The 24,954-nt window shown below is 38.5% G+C and overlaps 1 protein-coding gene across 2 annotated transcripts in view; it reads left to right on the forward strand.

The window, feature by feature from the left end:
- The first annotated feature begins 1,103 nt into the window (after window positions 1-1,103).
- The window catches only part of NALCN (sodium leak channel, non-selective), a 224,441-nt gene continuing 200,590 nt past the window's right edge, over window positions 1,104-24,954 (forward strand). Inside the window, exons 1-3 of one of the 2 annotated variants that reach the window (XM_064712115.1) lie at window positions 1,104-1,446; window positions 11,109-11,255; window positions 13,530-13,712. In XM_064712115.1, the coding sequence (XP_064568185.1) occupies window positions 11,148-11,255; window positions 13,530-13,712 (291 nt within the window). In that variant the 5' untranslated portion in view covers window positions 1,104-1,446; window positions 11,109-11,147. The remainder of the gene's footprint in view (window positions 1,447-11,108; window positions 11,256-13,529; window positions 13,713-24,954) is intronic. The other variant, XM_064712124.1, reaches the window with a different exon arrangement.

The following is a 24,954-nucleotide window of genomic DNA, read 5'->3' on the forward strand; positions in this document are numbered from 1 at the left end:
TTCATTTATGAGATGCTATCACCAACAGCAAAATGCTGCCTAGCAACTTATTCCAAGTAATGAAATACTTGGAGTTAAGTGGGGAGGAAGAGACAAAATAGGAAGAGTATTATTTGTCAGCACATTTATTCTTAAATTGTTTTGCTTTACAATTTTTTTTTCTCATAAAACATCAGCTGACTGCTATCAAAAACTGCAAACACTAAAATTAGGTGCTTAAATTCACTGGAATTGCTAATGCTGGTAATACATGTAAGTACTGCTGGCAGAACTGCATCTGTAATCCTGAGGCCAACTCCTTAACTGGTTTATTAGTTTTGGTTGCCAGCATCAAATAGATATAATTTAAAGGAACCTAATACAATTTATGCCATACACTTTCCTTCAGCTTTCTGGGGTATTTTGCTAAGGGCTTTGTCTTTTGAATCGTATTCTACCATCTCCAGAAAGTTATAGGCTCACATTCCCCACCATACATTTTCATTTAAACATAATTTTTCCACAAATTTACTTTTTTTTTTTTTTTTTTTTTTAATTTGTGCAAGAAGATAAAATGCAGATTGGAACATGTCAACCTGATTTACAGAAACAATTTTCCAAGTATTTCTTCATCTGTTTATTTGTGGTATCTTTTTCATACAATCACTTAGGCTGGAAAGACCCTTAAGACCATCTGGTCCAACAAGTGAAGATATTTTCATGGGGTTTTTTTTCACTGTGGAGCTCGAGACTGGGCTTCAGCACGGCCCTTCAGCAATTTGACAGTTAACTAGACCACCCAGTGAAGTCAGGGCAAAGAAGTGCACCAGCACTATAAAAAGGCCTAACGTGTACAAATAGGGTTTCTTACCAAAATAAATCACCTATCCTAGCACTTGAAGAGCATAATGAATAAAACGAAAAACAAACCCCAAACCAACCAAGAAACAAAAAGGCTGAAGCCCGAACTGGAGCCCTACCGAACTGCCGCAGCAAGCGGCGCCTCGGCGGGCGCTGCTGCTGGCCGAGCGCAGTGCGGGCTCAGCCGAGGGACGGCCCGGCGGGCTCCGGCCCGTGCCGGGCACCCCTCGTGTGTTTCGGGGCGCAGCGAGCACAGTTCCGAGCCTCTGTGGGCGTGTTCTGCGAGACGGGACCGCCGCGGGGATCACCCCCCAGGTGGCAGCGGGGCCGCTAAGCCCCCTCTCTTCGCAGCAGGGTTCGTGAGCACGGCGGGGGTCTGTTTGTTCCGAGGCGCCCGTGCGCGGTCGGCACCGTCTCCTCCGCACCTGCTCCCTCCCCGCCCGCCCCCGCCGCCGTTGCCGAGAGACTGAACGCGGCCGCCGCCGGGCGGGCCCCGCCGCCCCGATCCATCGCGGGGAGGGCGGCGTGCGAGGCTGGCACGGCACCGCAACGCCCGCACACCCGCGGGGGCCGCTCCCGACCGCGCCATGAAGGGAGATGCTGGCGGTAGGTCGGAGGCGGCGGGCGCGGCTCGCTCCCGCAGCGCGGTGGGGCCCCGCGCCTCCCCGCCCCCCTGCACGGCCCCTCGGTGCCGGCGGCCGCCTCGGCTGTGCCGGGAACGCTGGCGGCTCCCAGGGAAGGGACGGGCGCGGCCAGAGGCCCGCCTGGCTCCGCGGCAGGGAAAGGGGCGGCGGCGCCCTCCGCATCGCCCGCCCCGGCCGTCCTTCCCCGCGGTGGGAGGGGGCGCTCCGGGCCGGCCGCTGCCGGCCTCCCCCGCGGCCCGGGGCCCTCCGCAGCCCCGTCACTGAGGCAGAGCGGGGCCGTGCGGCCAACAGGCCTCTTCGGGGGGCACTCATTTCATGGGGTGCCTGGGGATGGGCACGGGGGTGGCCGCGGAGAGCTCCCTCAGGGGCTGCGGGCTTGGCGTGGTTGGAGGGAGTGATGTACCCAGGCCTGGGCTAAATCTATTTAACGTGTAGTGTCAGTGGTTCGTATATCGAATAGGGATACTTAATATTTTTTGTTATTGACATCTTTTTGTTTTAGTACTCTCAGTAAAATCAGAGATGTATTTCGAGAAAGGATCAAGGTTTCTTAATGTGCAAACGTGGCTTTTAAGTCAGCTATGATTTGGTAGATTAACTGTTGTTGCATCCAGGCAAATATTTACACCAAAGAAACACTTAACTAAATGCTGTTGGAGTCTTTTCTGTTCATCTTAAGCATCATCAATTTCCTGGTTCATATCATTGCTTGTTTTCGTTTTCATTTCCTTTCCCAGCAGCCCCATTCCACCTGCCATTTGAGTGATCAACAGAGAAATGATACATATTAACAATGAACTATGCTCTGCTGCTTGAATCACAAAAGCTGAAGTTTCTTAACTTCAGGAGGGGGATGAGAAATCACATTTCTTCGATTTGGTCTAACTGGATGCTAGAAGTCTCCAGCTGTCTTCAAGTATTTACATATACCTTTGGAGACTTGTAGGAACAGTTGGATTTGTTTTCATTTGGTGTGTTGTTTTGTTGTGGTTTTTTGTTTTACTGTTTGAGCTTGGTAACTTTCAAAACTGTAACAATTGGCATATCATTTGTGCTTTAGTCTTCCTGTTTGGTGCATCTGTTTTATTTTAATCTGAAATGTGGTCCATCACAGTTCATTGAGCTATACCACCTGGAAATATAACTTACTCTGTTTTGACTTATTTCCAGCTCCAGGACACTGCTGGTACCATGATAGATCTATCTGTGTGGCATTCATCCAAACCTATCTTTGAGTCAAATGCATTTTGTGTCTTAAACCTTCACAGTAGAGGATGAATACTATCACACTGTGTTGTAGGGAGTAATGGGCTGCTGGACCTGGCCCTAAAAGGCTTCTGCAGATGAGAATGTCTTCTTGAGGCATGAGTAGCTCATGGTGAGATAGAACTGGTTCTGGCTTCTCGGGAGTTTGGTTTCCTCCCCACCTGCTTAGGTGTTTAGGAGTTCACTCTGTTACAAATAAGATGTGTGATGTGTTTATGAGGAAAATAGAGGTGTTGCATTCAAAAACAATTTTTACTGCGTTACTAATAGAATGCTTCCATGGTTGGATCTCCTGTAGGTTTTGAGCACAAAATCTTTTGGGGATAAAGAGCAAAGTCAGCTTAATGTGGGTGTTACAGATTGAATCATATTTTCTTTCCCTTTCAACCTTTCTCTCTTCTCCCTTTCATTACCTTCATAGCATATTTTATTTCAACTGAAGTTTCCTGGATCGGTTAAATAGTGATAAACACCTTGCTTTGCAAAATACCAGTCCTAAATTATAGTTGCAAATTGTCTTGACTCTACTAGGTAATTTCTTTTTTCTTTCTCTATTTTCTGTGATATATTCATCTTTTATCACTTTTTTTTCCCCTTCATGGTGAGGACAATTAAGTAGTGAAACAGGTTGCTCAAAAAACCTTCTTTGCTGGAGATTTTCAAGTCTAGACTGGAGTGACCTGAGTAATCTGCAACAGCCTGGGCTGTCACCAGAGTTGATGATGCTTGAGCAGGAGGTACAGTTGGAGACCTTCTGAGATCATAGAACCAAATAATGGTTTGGGTTGTAAGGGACCTTAAAGATGATCTAGTTCCAGCCCCACTGCTCTGGGCAGGGACAACTTCCGCTAGATTGCTCAAAGCCCTATCCAGCCTGGCCTTGGATACTGACAGGGATGGAACATCCACAGCTTCTCTGGGAAACCTGTTCCTGTGCCTCACCACCCTCACAGTAAAGAATTTCTTTCTAATATCTAATCTAAACTTAGCACTATATATCCTTGTGAAAAGTCCCTCCCCAGGGACTGTAACACCCTTTAGATACTGGAAGACTGCTCTAAGGTCTCCCTGGAGCTTTCTCCAGGCCAAATAGCTCCAACTCTCTGAGCCTATCTTCATAGGAGAGGTGCTCCAGCCCGTCTTTGTGGCCTCTTCTGTACTAATTCCAATAGATCAATGTCTTGTGTTGCAGGCCCTGGAACTGAGCCTCTGGAGAACCTAGATGGAGGCTCACAAGAGCAGAGTTGAGGTCCTTCCAACTTGAACTGGCTTATGATTCTATGAACTCAATTTTCCTTTCTTTCCTTTCTTCCCTCCAAAATAAAGCATTTGCGTTCAGTACGTAAAGTACCAGAGGTTACGGTGCCACTTCTAGGAACTGCCCTGCAGCAAGGGCATGTCAATTAGGGTTGTTTCAAAGGGAAGATAAGAGGATATGAAAAGAAAAAGTCCTAATTCTGTTTTCAGGACTTCAAGTTTAAGATATATAGGCATTGGATTTTTTTTGCTGGCAGTTTCTTAAAGAATAGAAAAGAAAGAGTTTGGCTAGGAAAGATGATCTAAAATATTTCAGTTTCTTTAATAATTATTTTAGAAAAAAATGTAACAAATATAAAAGAATATAACCACCATTTATTTTAATTTTCATGTATTTAAATAGTGAGAAGATGAATATACAAGGTTCTAGCATGTAATTAATGATTCAAAAAAATCCCAGAAACATTAAAATAATCACTTAAGCAGGCATGCTGCCAGCCATCTGCCTACAGAGAAGCTCCTTTCCATCCATGTATCATTCTGGGAAGGAATTCCTTCCTTTAAACCTTGAAAAATTGATCCACAGTACTCAGAGCATGTTACTGAATGTGGGATATTATAAAGAGAGGATGAGTTGCTCCTTGAATCCACTCAATCAATGACATGGTACTGCCTGTCCCCGTACGTTCACAAAGGGTTAAACAGATTTTCCACCTGGACATGGGTTATGCTGCAAAAGAAAATTCCAGAACACTGCTCTCTGGTTTTAACCAGCATGGTTCTTACTAAGGTTGTTGCTATTTGCCTTTTTGTCAGGAATGGGCTCGTGTATTTCTATAAATCACATTGCAGTTGACTGATCTTAGGTCAGCAAATGGTGGGGAGGTGGCTCACAGTCCAAGTGAACTTTCAGAGTAAACCAGCTGTTAAACTCTGCAGATGTATTTGGGAATGAAATACATAACCATTGGTGTTTTCTATGTATTTTATATTTTGTATGATTACTGTTCATTCAGTGGCCATCATAACGCTTCAGCATTTTATCAGCCATTCTGACAGTTTAATTGTAGAACTTGGAAAGCTATCGTGCTATCCAGTCATGCCAACAATCAGCCTGTTAAGGGTAGGTGGAGGGTGCTCACCAGTCTTGGTTTCCACTGAAAAGCAAAAGCTGGCTACTTGTACAGGGAAATAGCTGCTTCATGCTTGGATGTGTTCCAGCTTTGGGATACATGGGGAGTTGGGACTTTGAAATGTGAGAGTGTACTTGTTCTTTACTACAAAGGTCATTTTGGTGTACCTGGAACTCTAGGTACGTACTCTTTGTATGTAAAAGAAGTGTCGTGGAATGTGATATAAGCATCATTTAATAAATCATCTTCAGTTGTTCTGGCTTTTTTTTTTTTTTTTTTACTCAACCAAATCTCTTAATTAAAAAAATGTGGAAAAACTAAGCAATTCTATTTCAAATTAAAAAGTTCTCTTTGCGGCTGCATCACTGCATCATGTACATGTGTGTGTAATTTCTTCAAAATTGTATATTGCAGATGTTAGAAGGGTTAAAGTAAAGAGAACAACATTATGTGACAGTAGCAGTAGACTCACAAGAGATCTGCCTTTGTATGCAATGAGAGATTTGATTCTGCTTGCTGGGTATTATTTTGGCAACATCTGAGAGGAAGAATTTATGTGTAAGAAATAAATATTGTAAGAGCATTGTCCTTAGCTGATAATAAGGCAAAACACAGGAAGTGCATTGCAAGCAAAAAGCTGAAGTCTGAACACCTGCCTGTTTTCAGACTAGATGTTCTTACATTGGCAGGCAGCCTCAAGCAATTTTTAAACTTTTCTCAGTTTTGAACCTCAGTCCTTGTATTTTTGGTCTGGGATCCCGTTAGTAAGTACAAGACACCATCAGTCATTCTTTCCTACATGTATCCAAATGATTTGAAAATTTGAATGTAACTATTTTTAGAATATTTCCTTCAGTGTGCCTTCTTTGTGAGGAAACAGCTTTGTTTTTAATAAATCCTTGTTTGTTCAGTTATTAGTGGTATATCATGCTTAAATAACAAAGACATCTTTCAGAACATTTAATCAGATACAATTATGATACCACACAGAGAAAAAGTACTGAAATAAGCTCTTACTTGAAATTGCTTGTAAGTTAATAGCATCTGTGGTGTCATGTGCCATGTGATTGTATCTACTGGAATAGTATTTACCTTTCTGAAATAAATATATCTGTACTGTTGTGTATGCAGCTTGCTCACTTCAGATTTTTGCTACATGAAAACAAATGTTGAATGCCATTTAACTGTACCCATACCCAAAATCAGGGATGGATGAAGCAGTGGATGCAGGGAGCAGGCAATAGAGAAACAGTGTCAATTTGCAAAGAAGGAAAGGAGAAGGCTGTGATGAAAGAATGGGAACTTATATTTTTCCTATAACCATGTAATGCATACTGAAGTTAAGAGCAATCAATTTCTTTAAGGTAGCCTGCACTTTAAAGCTTTTTTAATGTATAATATGGAAATGGGGTTTTGTCATCGTGCTGTGTGTATGGGTGCTCACATCATCTTCCTGTTGCCCATTTCTGCTCTCTTATTTGTAATTATTGTCTTGAAGTGTGTGCCACTTTCTGTGTCCCTGCTCTGGGAGAAGGTGGAAGCAGAGTTGACATTTTCAAAGAGAAAATTGAAGAGAATGCTTGTAGGTGACCTGCCTTGGGAGGACCTTCAGGCCGTGCTCACATGATCTTAGGTGACAAAGTCAGTAGGCAGTGAGAAAAAAGTATGTTGAAAGCCAGGCATAGCTGATTCCAAGGATTTGTCTGATTTTTGAATTCTCTGTAAGTTGTAGGAATACCTGCTTTGTTTTCCTGTTGATATTTCTGTGAAGTAATATTTCAGCTGCCTTCTTTATCAGCCAGAGCCTTTATAAGCATGTTTTCCTGACTTTGTGATAGAGATCTTTTGAGCAGATGATGCTATATACAGTGAGCTTGCTTTATAAGCAAGACTCAGATTTCTCAGCTTTTGATGTTGTGGAGGATCAGCTACTTTTTAAAATTTGTCTTTTGATTTTTTTAGGAACTGCATATTTCCATCAGAAGGAGTGTCTTGCACTTAGTGGGAATATTGCTAACTGGGTCATATCTTCTTCTAACTTTTTTTTTTCCCAAGTGCACAGTGGGTCTTATGTTCACCCCAACCATTGTCCTGGCATACTTTCATTTCATCAGAAGCTGCAGATTTAGTGGGTGGGGGTGGTTTAGAAAGTGTAGAGGTTGCAAAACATACCTGCAAGTTCAGAGATAGAAAGGAAGAGAACAAGGCTACCTTCATGGATCTGAGAGGCTCAGAGAGCAAGTAATTTTCTGTTTAGTTTATTCCTTTTCTTCTAAAAATAGAGGAGAAATTTAAAACACTGAAAAGGTTGACACCTGCAATGTGAATTTTCATTGCTGCTATAAAGAAGGTACTGCAAAGAAATGTGAAGTGGTTGTAGCCCCAAAACTCCATGATATTTTCCTGTCTTAAGAGCCTGTCTTCACCCTGCACCCAGTATGTCTTAAAAACACTGCAGCTAGAAATACATCCTAGGGAATGTGTTTAGCCTTTCACATTAATAACAGGTTGTGATCAAAGAAAGACCTAATGACGTATGTTGGAATCAATGCAGGAACTGCAGGGGTGGATTTGTACCAGGGTTAGGGAGGGCCACATCCTCCCCATTGGCACAGCTTGGTGCGCTGCTCGCTGCGTGTCGCATGCTGGAAGGAGTTCATGCACAGCTTCCCTTCTCTCCATCCTTCAGCTGGTTCCTCCCTGAAGAAACAAGTGCAAAAGGGATTAGCAGTCCAAGGGTTAAAATTCTTTACAGACGTGGCAGAGTTCCAAAACTGCAGCACATGGAAAAGTGTGTGTTCCCTGGTAAACTTAAAGTAATGAGAACAGCAAAAACAGTTGCATAAAAGCTTGAAAGCAACTATGCTCTAGTTTGAATAATCTTGCTAAAGACCATTTACAAAATATTATTCATCTGTCATCTTCATTCTGAATTTTTGTGTGCATTTCTGGTCATTTCAAGTAGAGAAGTAAGCAAGCTGATTCTTTTATTCCATAACATTTCCTCCCTTCCATTTGGTTTTATATACGTGGAGATTTGTTTATTCAAGTCTGCCTCTTAAAAATAAGAATTCTAATCTCTTTAGTCACAACACTGATTAGCTGAGTTGGTCAGAGCATGGTGCTAGTAATGCCAAAGCTGTGGGTTTGATATCCATATGTGCCATTCACTTAAGAGTTGGACTTGATGATCCTTCTGGGTCCCTTCCAACTCAGAATATTCTGTGATTTCTGCGATTTTAGTACGTGAACTGAATACATAATGGACATTTATTACGAACATCTAAAGTTCATGTTATTTTCTGTGCCTGGACCAGTTAAAAATTACTTGAACAAACAAAGAGGCACTGGGTAAAAGGATAAGTGGGAATTTTATTAGAAGGGTATGGCTAATCTTCCTACACATCAAATATATAAATAAGCAATACTGAGGAAAGCATAAAAACAACATAGTCTTTCTAATAGACTGTTGATAATTATTTGCTTTTTTTACATAAATAGACATAGCTTGTTATTTAGACCATCATTTATGTAAAAAAAGTAAATCTGTAAGTGGCTAAACAAAAATCAGTTTTTCATATCCTGAACCTTTTCTCATAATTATTGATTGCACTTATTAATTCTCTGTTTACTGCTACCTCTTTTCTTAAAAGCTTACTAGAGCCCGGTAATGACCATTACCAGAAATAATAAACATAAAATTATTATTCTTTATTTAGCTTTTGAGTAACAATTTCCAAGGAACATATTTGTAAGAAACATTTTAGGCAGTGTTTTTTCCCCCTAAGGTTTTGGGAAATGCAGCTCCCAAGGCATTGCAGTAACTTCTTATTACTATGCTAAATGTAGCCTTTTGAAGGTGTCATGCCCTCAAAAAGCACACCAGCAGCTCTGAGACTTGAAGCATTTCTGGTTGTGCATTGGTCTAAGTAGAGAAAAAAGGTCAGTCCATTACACTGGGAAATAAATAGGAGAAAATGGAAAAAAAATGCTAAAGAGGAGGAAGTAGTGAATTCAGTTACAAAACAAAAGTAGAACATGAAGTTTGAGCATATACATGGAGAGAGCATGCAACCTCTGTGATTATTATTTCATTCTTTATTTGTTAGAGAAGGGTTATTAATATATAATATTAATTTTACAGTATTTGCATGTGTTCAGTGACAGCTTACCAGTTTTACTTACGCTGATTGCTGTGAATTGCCATTTGAAATGAATATAGGTGTCAGAAATTGTCACTTATTTTGTGCCTTTAGTTTATTTCTGTTTGTTTCTAAAAATCAGTTTTTGCATTATGTCAGCTCCTCCAGCTGGGAACATCAGTACAGGACCTCAGCCCTGTTACTGTGTGCTTTGTACAAAGACCAGTGGTTCAGGCTTGGTTTCACAGAGACAGGAACCGACCTCTTGAATTTGAAAGAGAATACAGAGCAGAGGTAGACTTTAAGGAAATTGGAATAAGATTAAGGGTTTACATTTGCCATAACAGCTGAAAAGAAGAGACAGAAAAGGATGCAAGCATAATGTTTGGACATGAAGCAGCAGCCCATGGGATTGAAAAGGCCAGCTGAGACCAAGCACATGGGCACTTCTGCAGTCCTGAGCCCACTACTGCCTCCGGCTAAATCGAGCACAGTGTTTCCTGCATTCATGTTAGAGAATGTGTCATTGTGACACCTGTGGCTGTAATTACCAGGGCTTGTAGTGACAGGACGAGGGAGCAACAGAGTTAAACTGGAAAAGGGAAGATTCAGGGTAGACATAAGGAAAAAATTCTTTACAATGCAAGTGGTGAGATGTACAAACAGGCTGTTCAGAGAAGTTGTGGTAGCCCTATCACTGAAAAGTGGACAGGGCTTTCAGCAACCTGATCTAGTCTAGTGAAAGATGTCCCTGCCCATGGTAGGGAAGATTATCTTTAAAGGTTAGATTATCTTTAAAGGCTTCTTTGAACTCAAACTATTCTATCTTAAACTAGTTTTGACAAACTTTTGGTTGTCACAGGGCAGTGTCACCACAGTTGGTCCGAAGTAAAGGTCCAGAAAGGCCCCAAGATCTTGCTTTCTTCCTCCCCCTACTTTGCTGGAAAACAAAAAAAAAAGTCTCTATTGTAATTCATGAACAATAGAGTTGTATTTCAAGGGCAGACAGTTACTTTTCAGGAGAGTGTATCTTCCTCATCTGCTTGGATTTGCTTAGACTCTGGGATCCATGAACTGTGTCTGTGGGAAAGTCAATACTAAGCTCTAAATCAACCTTACAGCTCTCATGGCGTGTCCCTTAGCTGTGGCTCACATGGCTGAGCATACAGAAGGCTCAGTCAGTGCCACCCATGCAGGAATGTCCAGACGCAGCCTGACCTTGTGGAAACAACATGTTTTCATCACAGAGAGACAACTTTCTGGCTGTTGGATAGATAATTGTTAACATCAAAAAAAGTATTAGAAAAATACTTTAGAAAATACTTATTAGAAAAATAATGTTAGTAGCAAAAAGGCTCTTCTGATTTCAGTAAATAACATTAACATCTATTGGCTGCTTAACATTGCCTGTTTGCCTTTGGCATGTTGGGATTTATCTTAGCCTAGTGTAATAAATGGAAATGTCACCATTTAATTAAATGGCTCCAGGTCAAATTCATCCAATGTTTACTCTGTGTTGAAGTTCACAGCAATAGAATTCTTTGCATATTTTCAGAACAAATTCTTTGCATATTTTCAGAACAAATTCTCTGTCAGCATTGCTAAATTTCTGACAATTGTTTGTGTTGCATATGTTTGTGTAATTTTTTTGGTAAAATAACGAGTATCATGTCAGTGATTTATATTTAATAAAATCAATATCCTGTTAGTAAGTACAAAAGAAGTGTGCATGAAAACAAAATGCATTAGGTTATTTATAAAACAGTTTAAAATGCTTTGTAAAACTGCTGAAATGAATTAATGTTTTCTGTCTTTCTTTCACCAAGGAGATTTCATGATTATAGATAAGAGAAGTTAACTTCAGGATGCTAAAAAGGAAACAGAGTTCAAGGGTGGAAGCCCAGCCAGTTACAGATTTTGGTCCTGATGAATCTTTGTCAGACAATGCAGATATTCTATGGATTAACAAACCAGTAGGTATCTCCTTCTGTAATTACTAATTTTCAGTGAAATGTAAGTTGAATTGTTGAAATATGACTTTCACAAAAATTCTGAATTAGATATTAGTCAGAAAAAAGTTTTTGAACTAGAGTTGCTCATGTACCAGTTAAATTTTTGAAAAACATCAAAGACTAAACAAAATAGTTTCTTTTGGCTATTCCAAAATTATGGGATGATCAAGCAGTATTTTCCAACCAGTTCATCTGATTGATTTTTTTAAAACAGCCATCCTTTCAAGGTCTCTGGTTTCTAACATGTTCATTGAAATTACAAGTTCAAAAAAAATTATCTTTTGAAAACGATATTAAAAGGAGGATTTTGTTGCTCAAGTAGTAGCTATCAATAAGCACTTTTGATTTTCAAATCTCCTTTTAAAACATTTATGAATATAAAATTGTTGTTATTTTGGTTGTTTATTTTGAAGTACAGCTCTCATTTTTCTCATACCATTTAACCTAAAACCTGCCTTGAGAAAAAAAGAGGTGTAAAAGTGTCTGGCAACTTGAAACTGGGGAAAATCTTAGGAGTGGAGTTATTAATAGACTGTACAGTATTAAGAAAATGTCTTTACCATGTAAATATATTTGTTATGAATGAATTATTTTTTCCGGAGTGAGCATGGATTCGGGATTCCAATATTGTGAATCATTTCCATTTTTGCAGAGAAGACATTTTCACATTTCTCTTACTGTATAATTTTTTACTTTTTAAAAGCAGGAAGTAAAATATTCTGAAATAATACAATTTGTTATCATTGCATTCGTTTAAGAAAACCATCATCTCATTTGTAGCAAGGATGCCAGATCTCTTCAGCTTTGCTGCTGAGTTTTAACACCTAAAACTATGTAGTATGAATTAATATATGGGTGTTGTCAGTTATTTAAGTAGAATGTTTGTATTGGCTGCTGTAATAAACTCAAAATGTCATTGCAGAGAAATATATGGCGGGTATTTACCTACATTTCTCATCACACAATGCACGAGGTTCTCATGGAATAATTTTTTGTCATGCTGATGAACTACTTGTATATTGCTTAGTGTTTGTAATGCTGGCACTTTACTGTGTTAGAGAACAAGTTTTGTATCAGCCACACTTTAATACTTATGTTAATTGTTTCAGTTGAAACAAGGTTCAAAACAAAGGGGATGTTAAAGGGATGTTGGAGATCATTCATAAGGTGCATTCTGCTTCTAAATGATTAATCTGAGCCCAGAGTATGCAAATGATAGAACTATTCAATTCATGTCAGATATCATTACATTTAAGTGAGTGAACAGTGAATATTAAATTAGGTAGCTGTCTTTTTGATATCAAAAGGTCTGAGGTACACTGTAAATGAGTCTAGAATTTTTCCCCAGATGAAAAATTTTCATAAATATTCTTCAGGTTTTTTTTGTTTAAAGATTTTTTTCTTGCTGAAGTATCTCTTCCTTTTTGTTACAATAGGTATGACCTTACTAACTATGATTCATTATACTTACCTGACTTCAAGATGTTTCAGTCATATTTTGATTTAAAAGGAAAAAATCCAACCCTAAACTTCCATATTGATACATTCTGCTTTTTAGTGTCCCTCTCTGACCGGCAATGAGGAGTGGGACTGAGTCCTAATTAGTAATAGAAATGAACTGTTCTCCTATAGCAACAAAACTTGATTGGAACAAAAGTGAATCCTGAAAGAAGTAGCTGTTTGTGACATAGTCTCTTTTATATTCTTTTTATATTTGTTATTTTCATAATCAGAAGGATGCTTTGAGTCCTGTGACTCTCATTTATTTTTTCTGAGTTGTGAACAGATTTAAAAATAATTTCTTCTTAAGGGTTGAACTAAAATTTTCCACCAATATTTTATTTAATCCATCCTCCCAATTTCAACTAATTCTACCTATTGTCTACCCATAAATTTGATGGATTGTCATTTGAAAGGAAATTGAATTACAAGTGCCACAAAGTAGAAATGATAGAATCCTTATTCTCAGTTTCTTGGCTCTTAATCCATGTTTTCTGAGTTATACAACCTCACTAACTAATAAAAGTATATACATGTCTATATATGTATAAGTAATTTAGAAGTGTTTCTTTTTGGTTGAAGACCATATGTGGATTGTGATGTAAAAGGACACAGACGTGGGTTTACAAAAGACTTCCAGGATAAGATATGGAAACTAAATATTTGAGGGTTTTTTGAACATCAAAGCAATCTTGTAATGTCTCCTGTTTGGGTTTTGTTTATTTTTTTCTTCAGTGGGTGCACTCTTTACTACGAATTTGTGCCATCATCAGTGTTATTTCTGTGTGTATGAACACTCCAAAAACCTTCGAGCATTATCCGCCTCTCCAGTATGTGACATTTGCTCTTGATACTCTGTTGATGTTTCTTTATACTGCAGAGATGATAGCAAAAATGCATATCCGTGGGATAGTTAAGGTAAGCATTTAAACAGTATTCTCTGTGTGCTTCCAGTGATCTGAATGTATGCTAATGACATTTGGTATTTGTTTTTTAACTTGCCAGCTCTTCTTGCTATGATTGTTTTTAACTGCAGGCAACACCATGGCGTATAAACTGAAAAGACAGATGGATAAAGATGTGGCTTTACTGCGTATTTAATTCCCTCAAAATGTAATGCAAGCATTCATAGTAAAGGTTTCCTATCAAGAAAACAGATAGTTTCATTTTATTAGTAGAAAGAATTAAAGGAAAAATAAGCTACATACACATTAGTAAGAATATTTTGTAAATGTTTGTTGGTCCATATATGGACTTAGAATTTTGATTTTTGTTTCATGTGGCTGGATGTGTTGTTGTATGTTTACCTAAATAAGAACAGGAGTCTTATTGTGAGTTAGTTGATAAAGTGATCTTGGTTTGAATTTTTTTTACCTTGTTGATAAACAAAATACTTCTCTTGTCATATGACTGCTGGTGTTGTTGGGCTAATTTGTATAAGTGGATTGGAGGCTGCAAAATTGCAGAATATTTTAGTAATCATTATTTGGTACCATTATTTCATTGATTGTTTCTAGTCTTCTGCAAAAAGATACAAATTTGGCTTTCATGTATAAAATCCACTTGCATACCTTACTGTCAATGCAATTATGGCACTACTGCACATAATAGATAACGTGTATTATGTTATCCTTGCCTTTAACTCCTTAAATGTCTGGTGACTCCAGAGATATCTGTACTTAAGATCTTAATTTTTTCTGAGTTTGCAGATAGCAAACTAAGAAAAACTGAGCTATTGTATCATCATACTTAATGAATATAAGTAGTAAAAGTTTAATTGTCAGTATTAATATTTAGAAAGTTACTGAAATAAGATGATTCTGAGAAAGTCATCATGGATTGTGTAAAGCCAGAGTAATCCTTTGTGAAGTGCTGTTTCTTGCTGCTGCCTGAGCTCTCTTGTTCAGAGATGTCCATGAAGAAAGTGAAGACATGGACACAGGATTATGCATAGGGAATTAGTGACCATTGTGAACATTTGAACAGTGTGGGAATAAAAAGTTCCTATTACAACCCGAACAGCCTTTGCAGAAAAAAGGAAATGTAGATATTAATGCAGAGAGAGCAGTGGCCAACAGTGTGACTTTTGTGCAAACCTTGATTTCTGATGTTTTGAATATGCAAATACCAATTTCACTCACAGTGAACACCTAGGGTCTATGAAAGATATGCTGCTGCATAGTCTGGTGTCTTTTCTGGGTTGTTTAAATTTGTGGATTTGTGAGAAAAGAATATTAAGGATTGCTATTGTCCTTATGAGGGACTTTAACTTGCCAGAAATTACCTGGGAGAGTCACACAGCTGGTACAACCTCCTTTAAAAACCTGGATGACAACTTTATGGAACAGGTTGTAAGAGAGCTGACTCTAAAGGATGCTCTCCTTGATCTACTGCTTGTCAGCAGAATCGATCTGATGAATGAAGTGGATGGAGATCAGCAGCTGTCTCGGCAAGAGTTTGAAATCTCTGTTGACAAAAGGAAGCACGACAGCAAAACCTCATCTCTGGACATGAGAAGAGCAGACTTTAGGCTGTTCAGGGAATTAGTAAGTGAGGTCCCCAGGGAAAATGTTTTTTGCAGGTGCTGGGGTGCATCTGTTCTGGTCACTTTTTAAACATCATGTCCTCATGAAACAGGACCAGGCAATTCCCAAATGTCAGAAGTCAAGCAGACTTGGCTGAACAAAGTCTTCTCTTGGAAATAAAGCAAAAGAAAAGAAAGATGTATGATGAGTGGAAGCAAGGTCAGGCAACATGGGAAGATGTGAAGATACTGCTTGTCACTGTTGGGAGAAAATTAATGTGCCAAAGATCAGCTGGAGTTAAACCTGCCAGAACTGTGGGGACAATAAAAAGAGTTTTTTCAAGTATATTAATGGCAATAGGAAGTGTAAGGATAACATCAGCCTTTAACAGGATGAGAATGGTCACCTCACAAACAGGGACATGGACGAGGCAGAGGTGTTTAACACATTCTTTGCCTCTGTGTTCAACATGGATGATGGACCAAGGGATCTCAGCCTCTGAAGTGGAGACCATGACTATCAGAATTACCATCATGTGATGGGTGAACATCTGGCTCATTAGTTGGGCACACAGGGTTATAATAAATGGGGTGACATCAGACAGGTGACCTATGACTAGTGGGGTTCCACAGGATTCCTCAGCTCTGTGGTCTTCAACATCTTTCATTCTTTGTTGACCTGATGTGGACACAAGACTGGAAGAGATACTGAGCAAGTTCGCAGACACTACACAACTGGGAGGAGCTGTTGTCTCCCTTGAGGGCAGGGAGGGCCTGCAGAGAGGCCTCAACTAAATCGGGGGCTGGGCAATCACAACCCATATGAAATTCAGCAAGGGAAAGTGCTGGATTCTGCACCTGGGATGGGCCAACCCTGGATGTACAGTAGGGACTTGGAATGAGATGCTGGGGACCTGGGTGTCCTGGTCTACAGAAAGCTGAATATGAGTCAGCAGTTTTGAGTGCTACATTGTAAGAAAGATATTAAACTATCAGAGAGTGTCCAAAGGAGTGCAACAAAGATGATGAAGGGCCTTGAGGGCAGAGTTATGCAGAGTGGCTGAGGGTACTTGATCTGTTCAGCCTGGAGAAGAGGAGACAGAGGGGAGATCCCATTGCAGTCTACAACTTCTTCATGAAAGGAAGAGAAGGGGCAGACACTGATGTCTTCTTTCTGGTAACCAGTGACAGACCTGAGGGAATGGCCTGAAGTTGTGTCAGGGGTGGCTTGGGTTGGATATTATCATCCAGAGGGTGTTTGGGCACTGGAACAGGCTCCCCAGGGAAGTGGTCACCAGCACCAGCTTGACAGAGTTCAAGAGGAATGTGGACAGTGTTCTCAGGCACATGGTGTGACAGGGCTGGGAACTGGACTCGGTGATCATTATGGTTCCCTTCCAACTCAGCTGATTCTGTGATAGACTAGACTAGACTAGACTAGAATAGTTTGAAGGGACCATTGGAAGGGAACTACAATCATAATCTAGTCCTACTGCCTGACCAATTCAGGGCTGACCAAAACTTGTAGTATTTTGCTAAATACACTGTCCAAATGCCTCTAAAGCACAGGGTTTGGGTGTCAACCATCTCTCCAGGAAGTCTGTCCCAGTGTTTAACTACCCTCTTTATGAAATGCTTCCTAATTACCAGTCTGAACCTTCCGTGACACAGCTTTGAACCATTTCCATACATCCTGTCACAAAGAAATCAGCACCTCATTCTCCACTTCCTCCCTTCAGGAAGCTGTAGAGAGCAACAAGGTTTTGCCTCAGCTTCCTGTTCTCCAAACTAGACAGACTTGGAGGCCTTAACTGCTCTGCACAGGAGGAACTTGTCTCTGTTGTATGATGAGCTTGTCTTTGAAGTATGTATGATGAGTCTGGGCACACAGAATTCATAGCTGTCTGGAGTTGGTCCCGTTGCCTCAATTCATGTTATAAATGTATCGATAATGACATGGATAATTTCTTTTGTGCACTGACATTTTACTCTTCATTTATTAGATAAAAATACAGTAAAATAGAATATATAAGCACTGATATGCAAAGAGAGTTTAAGTAGAAAATGTCTGCATATATTGTTATTTTAACAATTGAGAATTTGCTTAAAACTTAGTGTCTTGTAGCATTCATCTGTAAATATAATTACACTGAAATGAAGTGCCTTCTTTGGCGCCATTTGGGGAATTGTCTAAGAATAACTTAGAAGTAAGGGACCTCCAGAGGTCATCTGGTCTGACCTGCTGCCCAAAGCAAGTCCAGTTAGATAATGTTGCCCTTAGCTTGGGTTGTCCAGATGAATCTCAGACTACTCCAAGGATGAAAATTCCACAAGCTCTTTAAACAGTCAATTCCAATGCTTGACCAACCTTATGCAAAAAATATTTCTGGTAATGTTTAATCAAAATTTTCCATTTTTATTTCAATGCTGTTCAATGAATAATCTTTTTTAGTGAATGATTTGACTTATTCTTTGGATCATTGTTTCTAGGGAAAATACTAGTTTAATATTATAATTTTGTCAAAAGCATATTGATCCATGGACTGCCAAGGATAGTGACAAATGAAGTAAATAAGGCACTGTTTAGAAACCTATTAGCATTTATTAAAGATGTTTGTATATGAAACATCTTTATATAAGGCAATTTTTTACTGCAATGTTCTAGTTTATATGAATTCAAATCTTTTAGTGAGCATAGTATCAATGAATGCATTGCAATATGAGTCTACTGAACTTTACAGTGAATCAGTATTTCCATAAATTCTTGAGGAATTGAAATGCTAAAAAAAACTTTGGACCATGATTGATGCAAAATTATAGTCCAGCAAGAAACCTAATTTATGGAGAAGTTAGGCACCATCCACTTAAGTCCCAATTATTAACAATGTAAGTATAGCTGAGCTAGGAAGATTTTGAAAATGCCTAATTAACACCTTCTGAGGACAAACGAAAAATACACTTCCTTTGGTTTCTAGGGCATTTTAGAAAAGAAAAGTAGTTTCTCAAACTGCTAGCCTTTTGTCTGTCGAAAGTTTCCCTTTTCCATGTGTTAACTCAATGATGAAAGAAACCAATGCCTCCCTCCAAAATTCTCTCAGCCCAGTAGAAAAGTTAAAGTGAAATCTTGCAGTGGTATTGTGTCTTTTATTAATTATGTTTTCTTCTGGTATATTGTTGCTGTGCTTGTAAAATCTATCCAAACTGTGGGCTGCCCATGAAGTTACTGAAACATGTCATGAACAAGTGAACTAATGCTATTAATACATCTGTCTTTACTTTGAAACTTGTATCTGAAAAATTAAATTCAGGCTGTAATTTCTTACTGATTGAAATATCATTTAAAACAACGTTTTAGGACAGTCTGACTAATGTTTGTCTCCATTGTTAAAAATATAAGTACAAGCAGTAAGAATTTGCAGTGTCTTGTGAAGTTTTATGTGAGACAGAGACAGAATTAGAGCAAGTCGGTTTGTTTCTTAGGACATATGCTTGCATTCTAAACAATTATCTATTTTAAATTTTAAAAATCATTCTTTATAGAAGAATGATGGCTTGGGATAGTAAATGTAATAAAAATATAATAGTTAAAGCTAGTTGTGTAGTTGCAAATATGTAGTTAAAGCTTACTGAATTAAATTTGACATTGGTATTTTCATGATCTTTTCAGTTCAGAATTCCATTTCCTTCAATTGATCCTAGATTTATTCTCATGCTCTTTAGTTCCCACAATTTAAACAGGGTTCGGTGACTCTTTGTTTCTGATTCCTGTCATGTTTCATGCTCCTTGGTCAGAAAGAGCTTTGCCAGAATCAGCTGCATTAAGGAAGTATTGTCTGTCAAATGAAAGCAGATCAATCTTTTTCATTTTATCATCAATAAAATTTAAAGTGCTTTCCAAATTACATGCAGTTAATGTCTACAGCATAACTTAGTGATTGACTGGCAGGCTTCTGAGAGCACCGTGAAGGAACTACTCCTTGGGTCTGTCAAAATAGTTCATGAGTCAACCTGGAACTTAACTGACAAGTCTTACGATCTCTCAGAATCAAAGTTCACATTGATGTGCCCACTCATATGTCACTTAAGAGCATGACTGTATGTGCTTGACAATACAGTCTGTTTTCTGATTCAAGGAAATTTTCATAAATTATACACCCCTTGAAAAAGGAGCTGGGGTGGAATTGAAGAAATGAAGGATAACTCTCAAGCCTAAAACAGATGTGTTGTTAGATGAGCATTGGACTTCTCAAAGAAATAGAGCATCCTAACCTGTGACCGAAGGTCTTTATTTCGTTTAATCAGTAGAATGAAAAAACTACCTGATGCTTTCTAGTAATGCATCTTCTGAAGGTCATCTCATATAGGTATGACCAAGATAAGGATACCTTACTTTAAAGGTATCTTTTACATTTATAAGAAGTATTTATTTTCAGCTTGTGTGTGGGGAGAGAGAAATATTCCAGGTGAATTGCTTATATTAGACACAGTTGCACTGGTGTCATTATGTATAATAAAATAATCAAAGAGGAAAATGTGCCAAAAACTGTAACAAAAAGGAACCAAGTAGCAGTTATCTCAGATGATAATACAGCCTTTAGGGAATGAAAGATGAGTGCATGTAGTTTTGTTCCATAGACACTGTTAGGGTATATGAAATTTTCTTCATTAGACTGCATCCCCCTTGCAGCTTCTAATCACTGTCAGGATGGTATGAGAGAACCTACACTGAAATCATGTTGTGAAAAGAAGGCATGGTTTATCCTATCCTCCATTAAGAGAGTCACATGGTAAAAAAAAAAAAAAAAGTGAGAGTTCTTTCTCCTGTCTGTTAAAAAAGCCTCTTTGACACTTAATGCTGAAAATGAGAATGTTTTTTTTATACAATACAAGCACTGCACTGAATTTAATAGAAATATCCTATTTTTCACTGTGCAGTTGTGACACATGTCAGCTAACAAATAGGATTGCAAAAAGTCTTAAGTAATGGTCCTTGACATTTTCCCCATTGTTAAATCAATTACATTTACAGCAAAACTTTTGTACTAACTGAAGTAGTTGTGAGTGGATTTGTCAGAGTCTTATTTCAGTATCACTGTGTGCTCTTCACTGACTTCAGAACTCCTGCAAGGGACAGAAGTGGATGGTTACACCATTAGCTTTCCGCATTCTTGGTGAATTCAGACAGAAACTGTAATTAAGCTTCTTCTGCTACCAAAACAGTCTCAAATAGATGGGAGCAGTTTAGTTTGCTGCTATCTAGTACTAAAACCAACAAAATACTTAATTACCTGAAATCAGTGGCTTCCTGCATGTCAGGTTTTTCCAGGCAGCATTTGTCCTATTCAGAGAGAACATTTTCCTCAGTATTTTTCTGATATGTTCTTTGGTTGCTGTAGTTTCTGTCTGTCTCCTCAAGAGGAGAGAATTTAGGATGGAGCTTGCAAAAACTAGATTTTTTCACTTAAAATAGTAAAAGAAAAATAATATTCATCAGCACTTGAGGGACTGCAATGGTCTGAAATTAGTTGTCTGTGTCCAAAGTAGGCTCTTTCAGAGGATAATTTATCTGGGTTTTTTTTCCCATTGATAGAAAGGGAAGCTTAAAGCACACAGGCTAACACCTCACCTGTAGGTATCTCCCAATCAGCAATTTCTCTAACTCATATATTTATTGTCAGTGGAAAAGTGGGGACTACAAAAAGTATACACACAATGTGATGCTAAATTATTTTTTAACATTTATGGCATAAACTCATTTATGCTTAAATTAATTTCTTCCATAATCATCCTAATTCATAACTTTGTCTTGAGTTATCGGTTACAGATCTGATGTTTACTGCACTTTATGACAAGTTTCTGTTTTGCATGCTTTTCAGTAGTTTTAATTAACATGCCATTTTTATCAAACATGAATGGAGAAAATCTGTTAATCTTTCTGATAAGTGATGGAAATATTAATAGGATTATGGTGAAACACTGTCAACTGGCTTAACAACTTTTGGTAAGTTTGTCAAGGGTGTTTCTGTTGCATTACAGAATGAAAATGGAAGATTGAAATTTTGAAATTAATTTTACTCCGTGACTTTAGAAATGCTGTATACCCATAGTTTATGAATGAGTTAAGGATAGGGGAGTTGTGTTCTTTTCAAGGGTTGGATAGTAAAACAGAATATGTGGCTCCTGTCATCCAGCAATAACATGCTCTGATGTGATTGTGATATCTCTGCTGGAAGCTCCATCTCAGGATGTCCAAGTCACAAACAAAAGTGAGAGCCTTGACCTTGAGGGTAGGGACATAACCAGTGGAATAAGTGGCAAGGTTAAGAAAATCTTAGGATGCTTTGAGTAAGTAGAGTGAAGGGGAAAAAATAGAAAACTACTTACCTGTGGTCATAAAAAGCTCACAGAGCAAACACAAAAAAGACCATTTGTCATAAGATTTGAGTTTCTGTTTTACCCTATGCCTTGCAATTATAAGATGAAAACTACTTATTCTTGTTACAAGTTCTTTTCAAAAACAGATGTATATTAAAATACATGTATATATTTGTATATTAAAAAATGGAATTTTATACTGTCTATAATGTTGTTGGAAAGCTAGTTAGTGCAGGTTCTATGTTATCCTGTGTTGGCAAATAATAGGCTATTTTAAATTGTTTTAAAACTTAATACTGGAATATTTTAGTGTTGGAGCTGTGATTGTTAGTTTTAAATATTATTTCATATAAAAAGTATTTATATCCTTTATTTGAATACAAGTGTCCACAAAAGTTGATTTCTTCTGTCTCACCTTTTTCCTGTGTTTGTTGCTGCTTTGCTAAGTGTCCACAGCCATCGTAAGGACATCTGTTCCCAGGCTACTGGGATTGTGTTGCTCATAAAATACTCTGCTGCTGTTTCCAGTCACAGGAAATTAAAGAAATTAAAACTGATTATCATGAAGAAAAGAAATTGGAAGTTGCCTGCAGCATGCTGCTGGTTGGGTGTTACTGCCTGTGGGCCAGGGAAGGTTAGAGACCATGGCTCTGGAATATACGCACCTGTTTCTATGGTTACTTGTGTCTGGTTTATTGGAGTGTTTATTACAGGAAAGTAATGAGTCATATTACACAGTGGGGCTTTTTGCACCATTTTTGCATTAACACATTAGAAAATCAAATGCATTTAAATTATTTGGTGAAAGTACATAAGCAGTATTTCTAAAATAAAAATGGTATTTATTCTAACTGGTCAAGGGGTCATGGAGGTTTTTAGTGAGAAATTATTCCAGGGCATGGATTGAATTATGTGTCCATATAATAAAATACTTAGTGACTTACCATGGTGATCAAAATTTAACCTAAAAGCTACTAAGAAAAACTGAATTTCACTGAGTTTCATAATGTAGCTAGAAATATACAGACCAATTAGATGAACAAAACTTTACTTTTTGGCAATGTTGTCTTTTCCGTCTCCAATAGCACTTTCAAGGATTACTTTCTAGTTATTCTTCATGAAAACAGCTTTATTGAGGGATATTTTAAATGTATTACTTCATGTCAAAGTAAAATGATACATATATCAGGAAAGCAGTGAAACCAACATACTGGATGACATGTTTTCAAGTAGCAAGAGAGAGAAACTCATTCTTAATGTGCCTTTCTGGATTGAAATTTGCATTTTGAAGAAAGTCTGATATACTAAAAAATCATATTTTATTTTATTTTTCTCCCATGTTGTCTTCTCTCTTAATTTGAGAGGATCAAAAAAGACATGAAGATAAACAAATCTTAATGGCATCCAAATCCCCGCTGAAAGGAATAAGAGCATTGCTGTGCAGCTGTATTTTCATGAAAATGATGAAATTTGTGTGGGATTTTTAAAGGAATAAGCCAAATGTAAAATTGGATTTCACGGTATTGTGTTTTCCACCATTAATATAAATATGGATTTCTTACAGCTATACTAGGATTTTTGTTTCAATAAACTTTTCCTGGTCTCTGTAGTAAAAAAAACACAAGTATTCTTCAACATTTTATAATGCCAATTACCAAATGATACAATCCTCTTTCTGGAAAGTGCCTCCTTCTTATGTATTCCAATCCTCATCATTGTGGATTTTTTTCTGTTGAATGAAAGCTTTGAATGTCAATCATAAATCAGAGTTTTGTCATGTTAGATGAGACTGTTTGCCTATCAAAACTTCCTGTTCAGCCTCCAGGCAATATTTGATCCTGCAAATTAAAAGCTTTCACCTTGAAACATTTGGATCCCAATCTGCCTATTGCACCCACCATAAACACTGGAGCTAGGGGAGGGCAGAATACTGCTGAATGAAGCACAGCAGTATTTATTCCACATCACCTCTCTGAGACTGCAGAGTATTTCCAAGAATGAGCAGATGTCCATGGTTGTGGAACTAGATGTAGAACTGGAGTTAACCTCCCAAACTGGCATTTGGAGGAGATTGGCTTAGATGTCCACAAGTAGGGAGCAGTCTGGGTTGGAAGGAACCTGAAGAGATGGTCTGGACCAGCCTCTTGCTCAAAGCAGGGCTCAGAGTTCTTTAGTCAGGGTTTTGTGAAATTGAGTCTTAAATATTTCTAGCAAAAAACATGCAAACATTTCTCTGGGCAACATGTTTGGGTGTCTGACTGCTCTCACAATGGAGATTTTTTTTTTCTGTGCGCTTCCTGGAAACAGTGAGTGCTGTACCATGTAGGGGAATCCTATTCATCCTCCTTATCAGCCACTTCTAGATTTGCTGAACCCTTAAGATGTTCAGGGAAGCCAAGTCAGCTAGTAAGGCAATACCTGGGGCACTGAATACAGATGGCTAATGAGCAGATGGAGAAGGAAATGAAATTCACGCTTTCAGTGCAGTAACCCCTAAACTCTCTGCAGGGTATGTTGGCACCCTGCTGCTATGGTAAGGTGGTCTATCAAGAGAGTAGCCATATAATATATCAGCAAATTTCCCTTCCTCAAGGGTTTAGGAGCCATATTTCTGTTGGGCATTAGCATCTCTTCTCTGTGGGCTAGATATGAAGAATATGCCCAGAGGCTCTCAATAGTGGTCAATCCAAAGTACCTGACACTGGGTTGAACTGAGATGCTCTAAAATTTTGTGGGTGACACAGGTGGTCTGTTATGGCATTCCTTTCCACTGTATTGTGGAAACAGTTATTCCCTTCAATACTTTCATACTTTATGAAGTGAGTTGGGTAACACTGATGCTTGGCCCTGGTTCGGTGTTGTAATCTTCACTGCTGTGTTGTTCTTGCATCTCTGCTGGGGCTCTTCTCCATTCTCTGCAGCACAGTCCTTCCTGTCATCTCAGGGGCTCCTCCTGGGCTCTCAACCCACCCCTATTTATTTCAGTTACCTTCACGAGCTACAGCTGGTGCCCAACTAAGGACTTTGCAGCTGTAGCTCGTTTGGAGCAACTCGGACCCACACAGATCTTACAATACAACATATATTCAGGCCCCCAGAGTTTGGGGCTGGGAGAGGGTTGTGTGGTCTTCTTTTTGTTTTGTGAGGTTTGTTTAACTTAAGTTTTGGTTTAAAACAGTGGTTTTTAACTCTTACTAATTCCCCCACCCTGTTGGTTTTTTTTTTTTTTTTTTTACAGAAAACACTGAGATTATTATAGGA

This window comes from Zonotrichia leucophrys, chromosome 1 (assembly GCF_028769735.1).
Source record: "Zonotrichia leucophrys gambelii isolate GWCS_2022_RI chromosome 1, RI_Zleu_2.0, whole genome shotgun sequence".
NCBI classification, from domain to species: Eukaryota; Metazoa; Chordata; class Aves; order Passeriformes; family Passerellidae; genus Zonotrichia; species Zonotrichia leucophrys.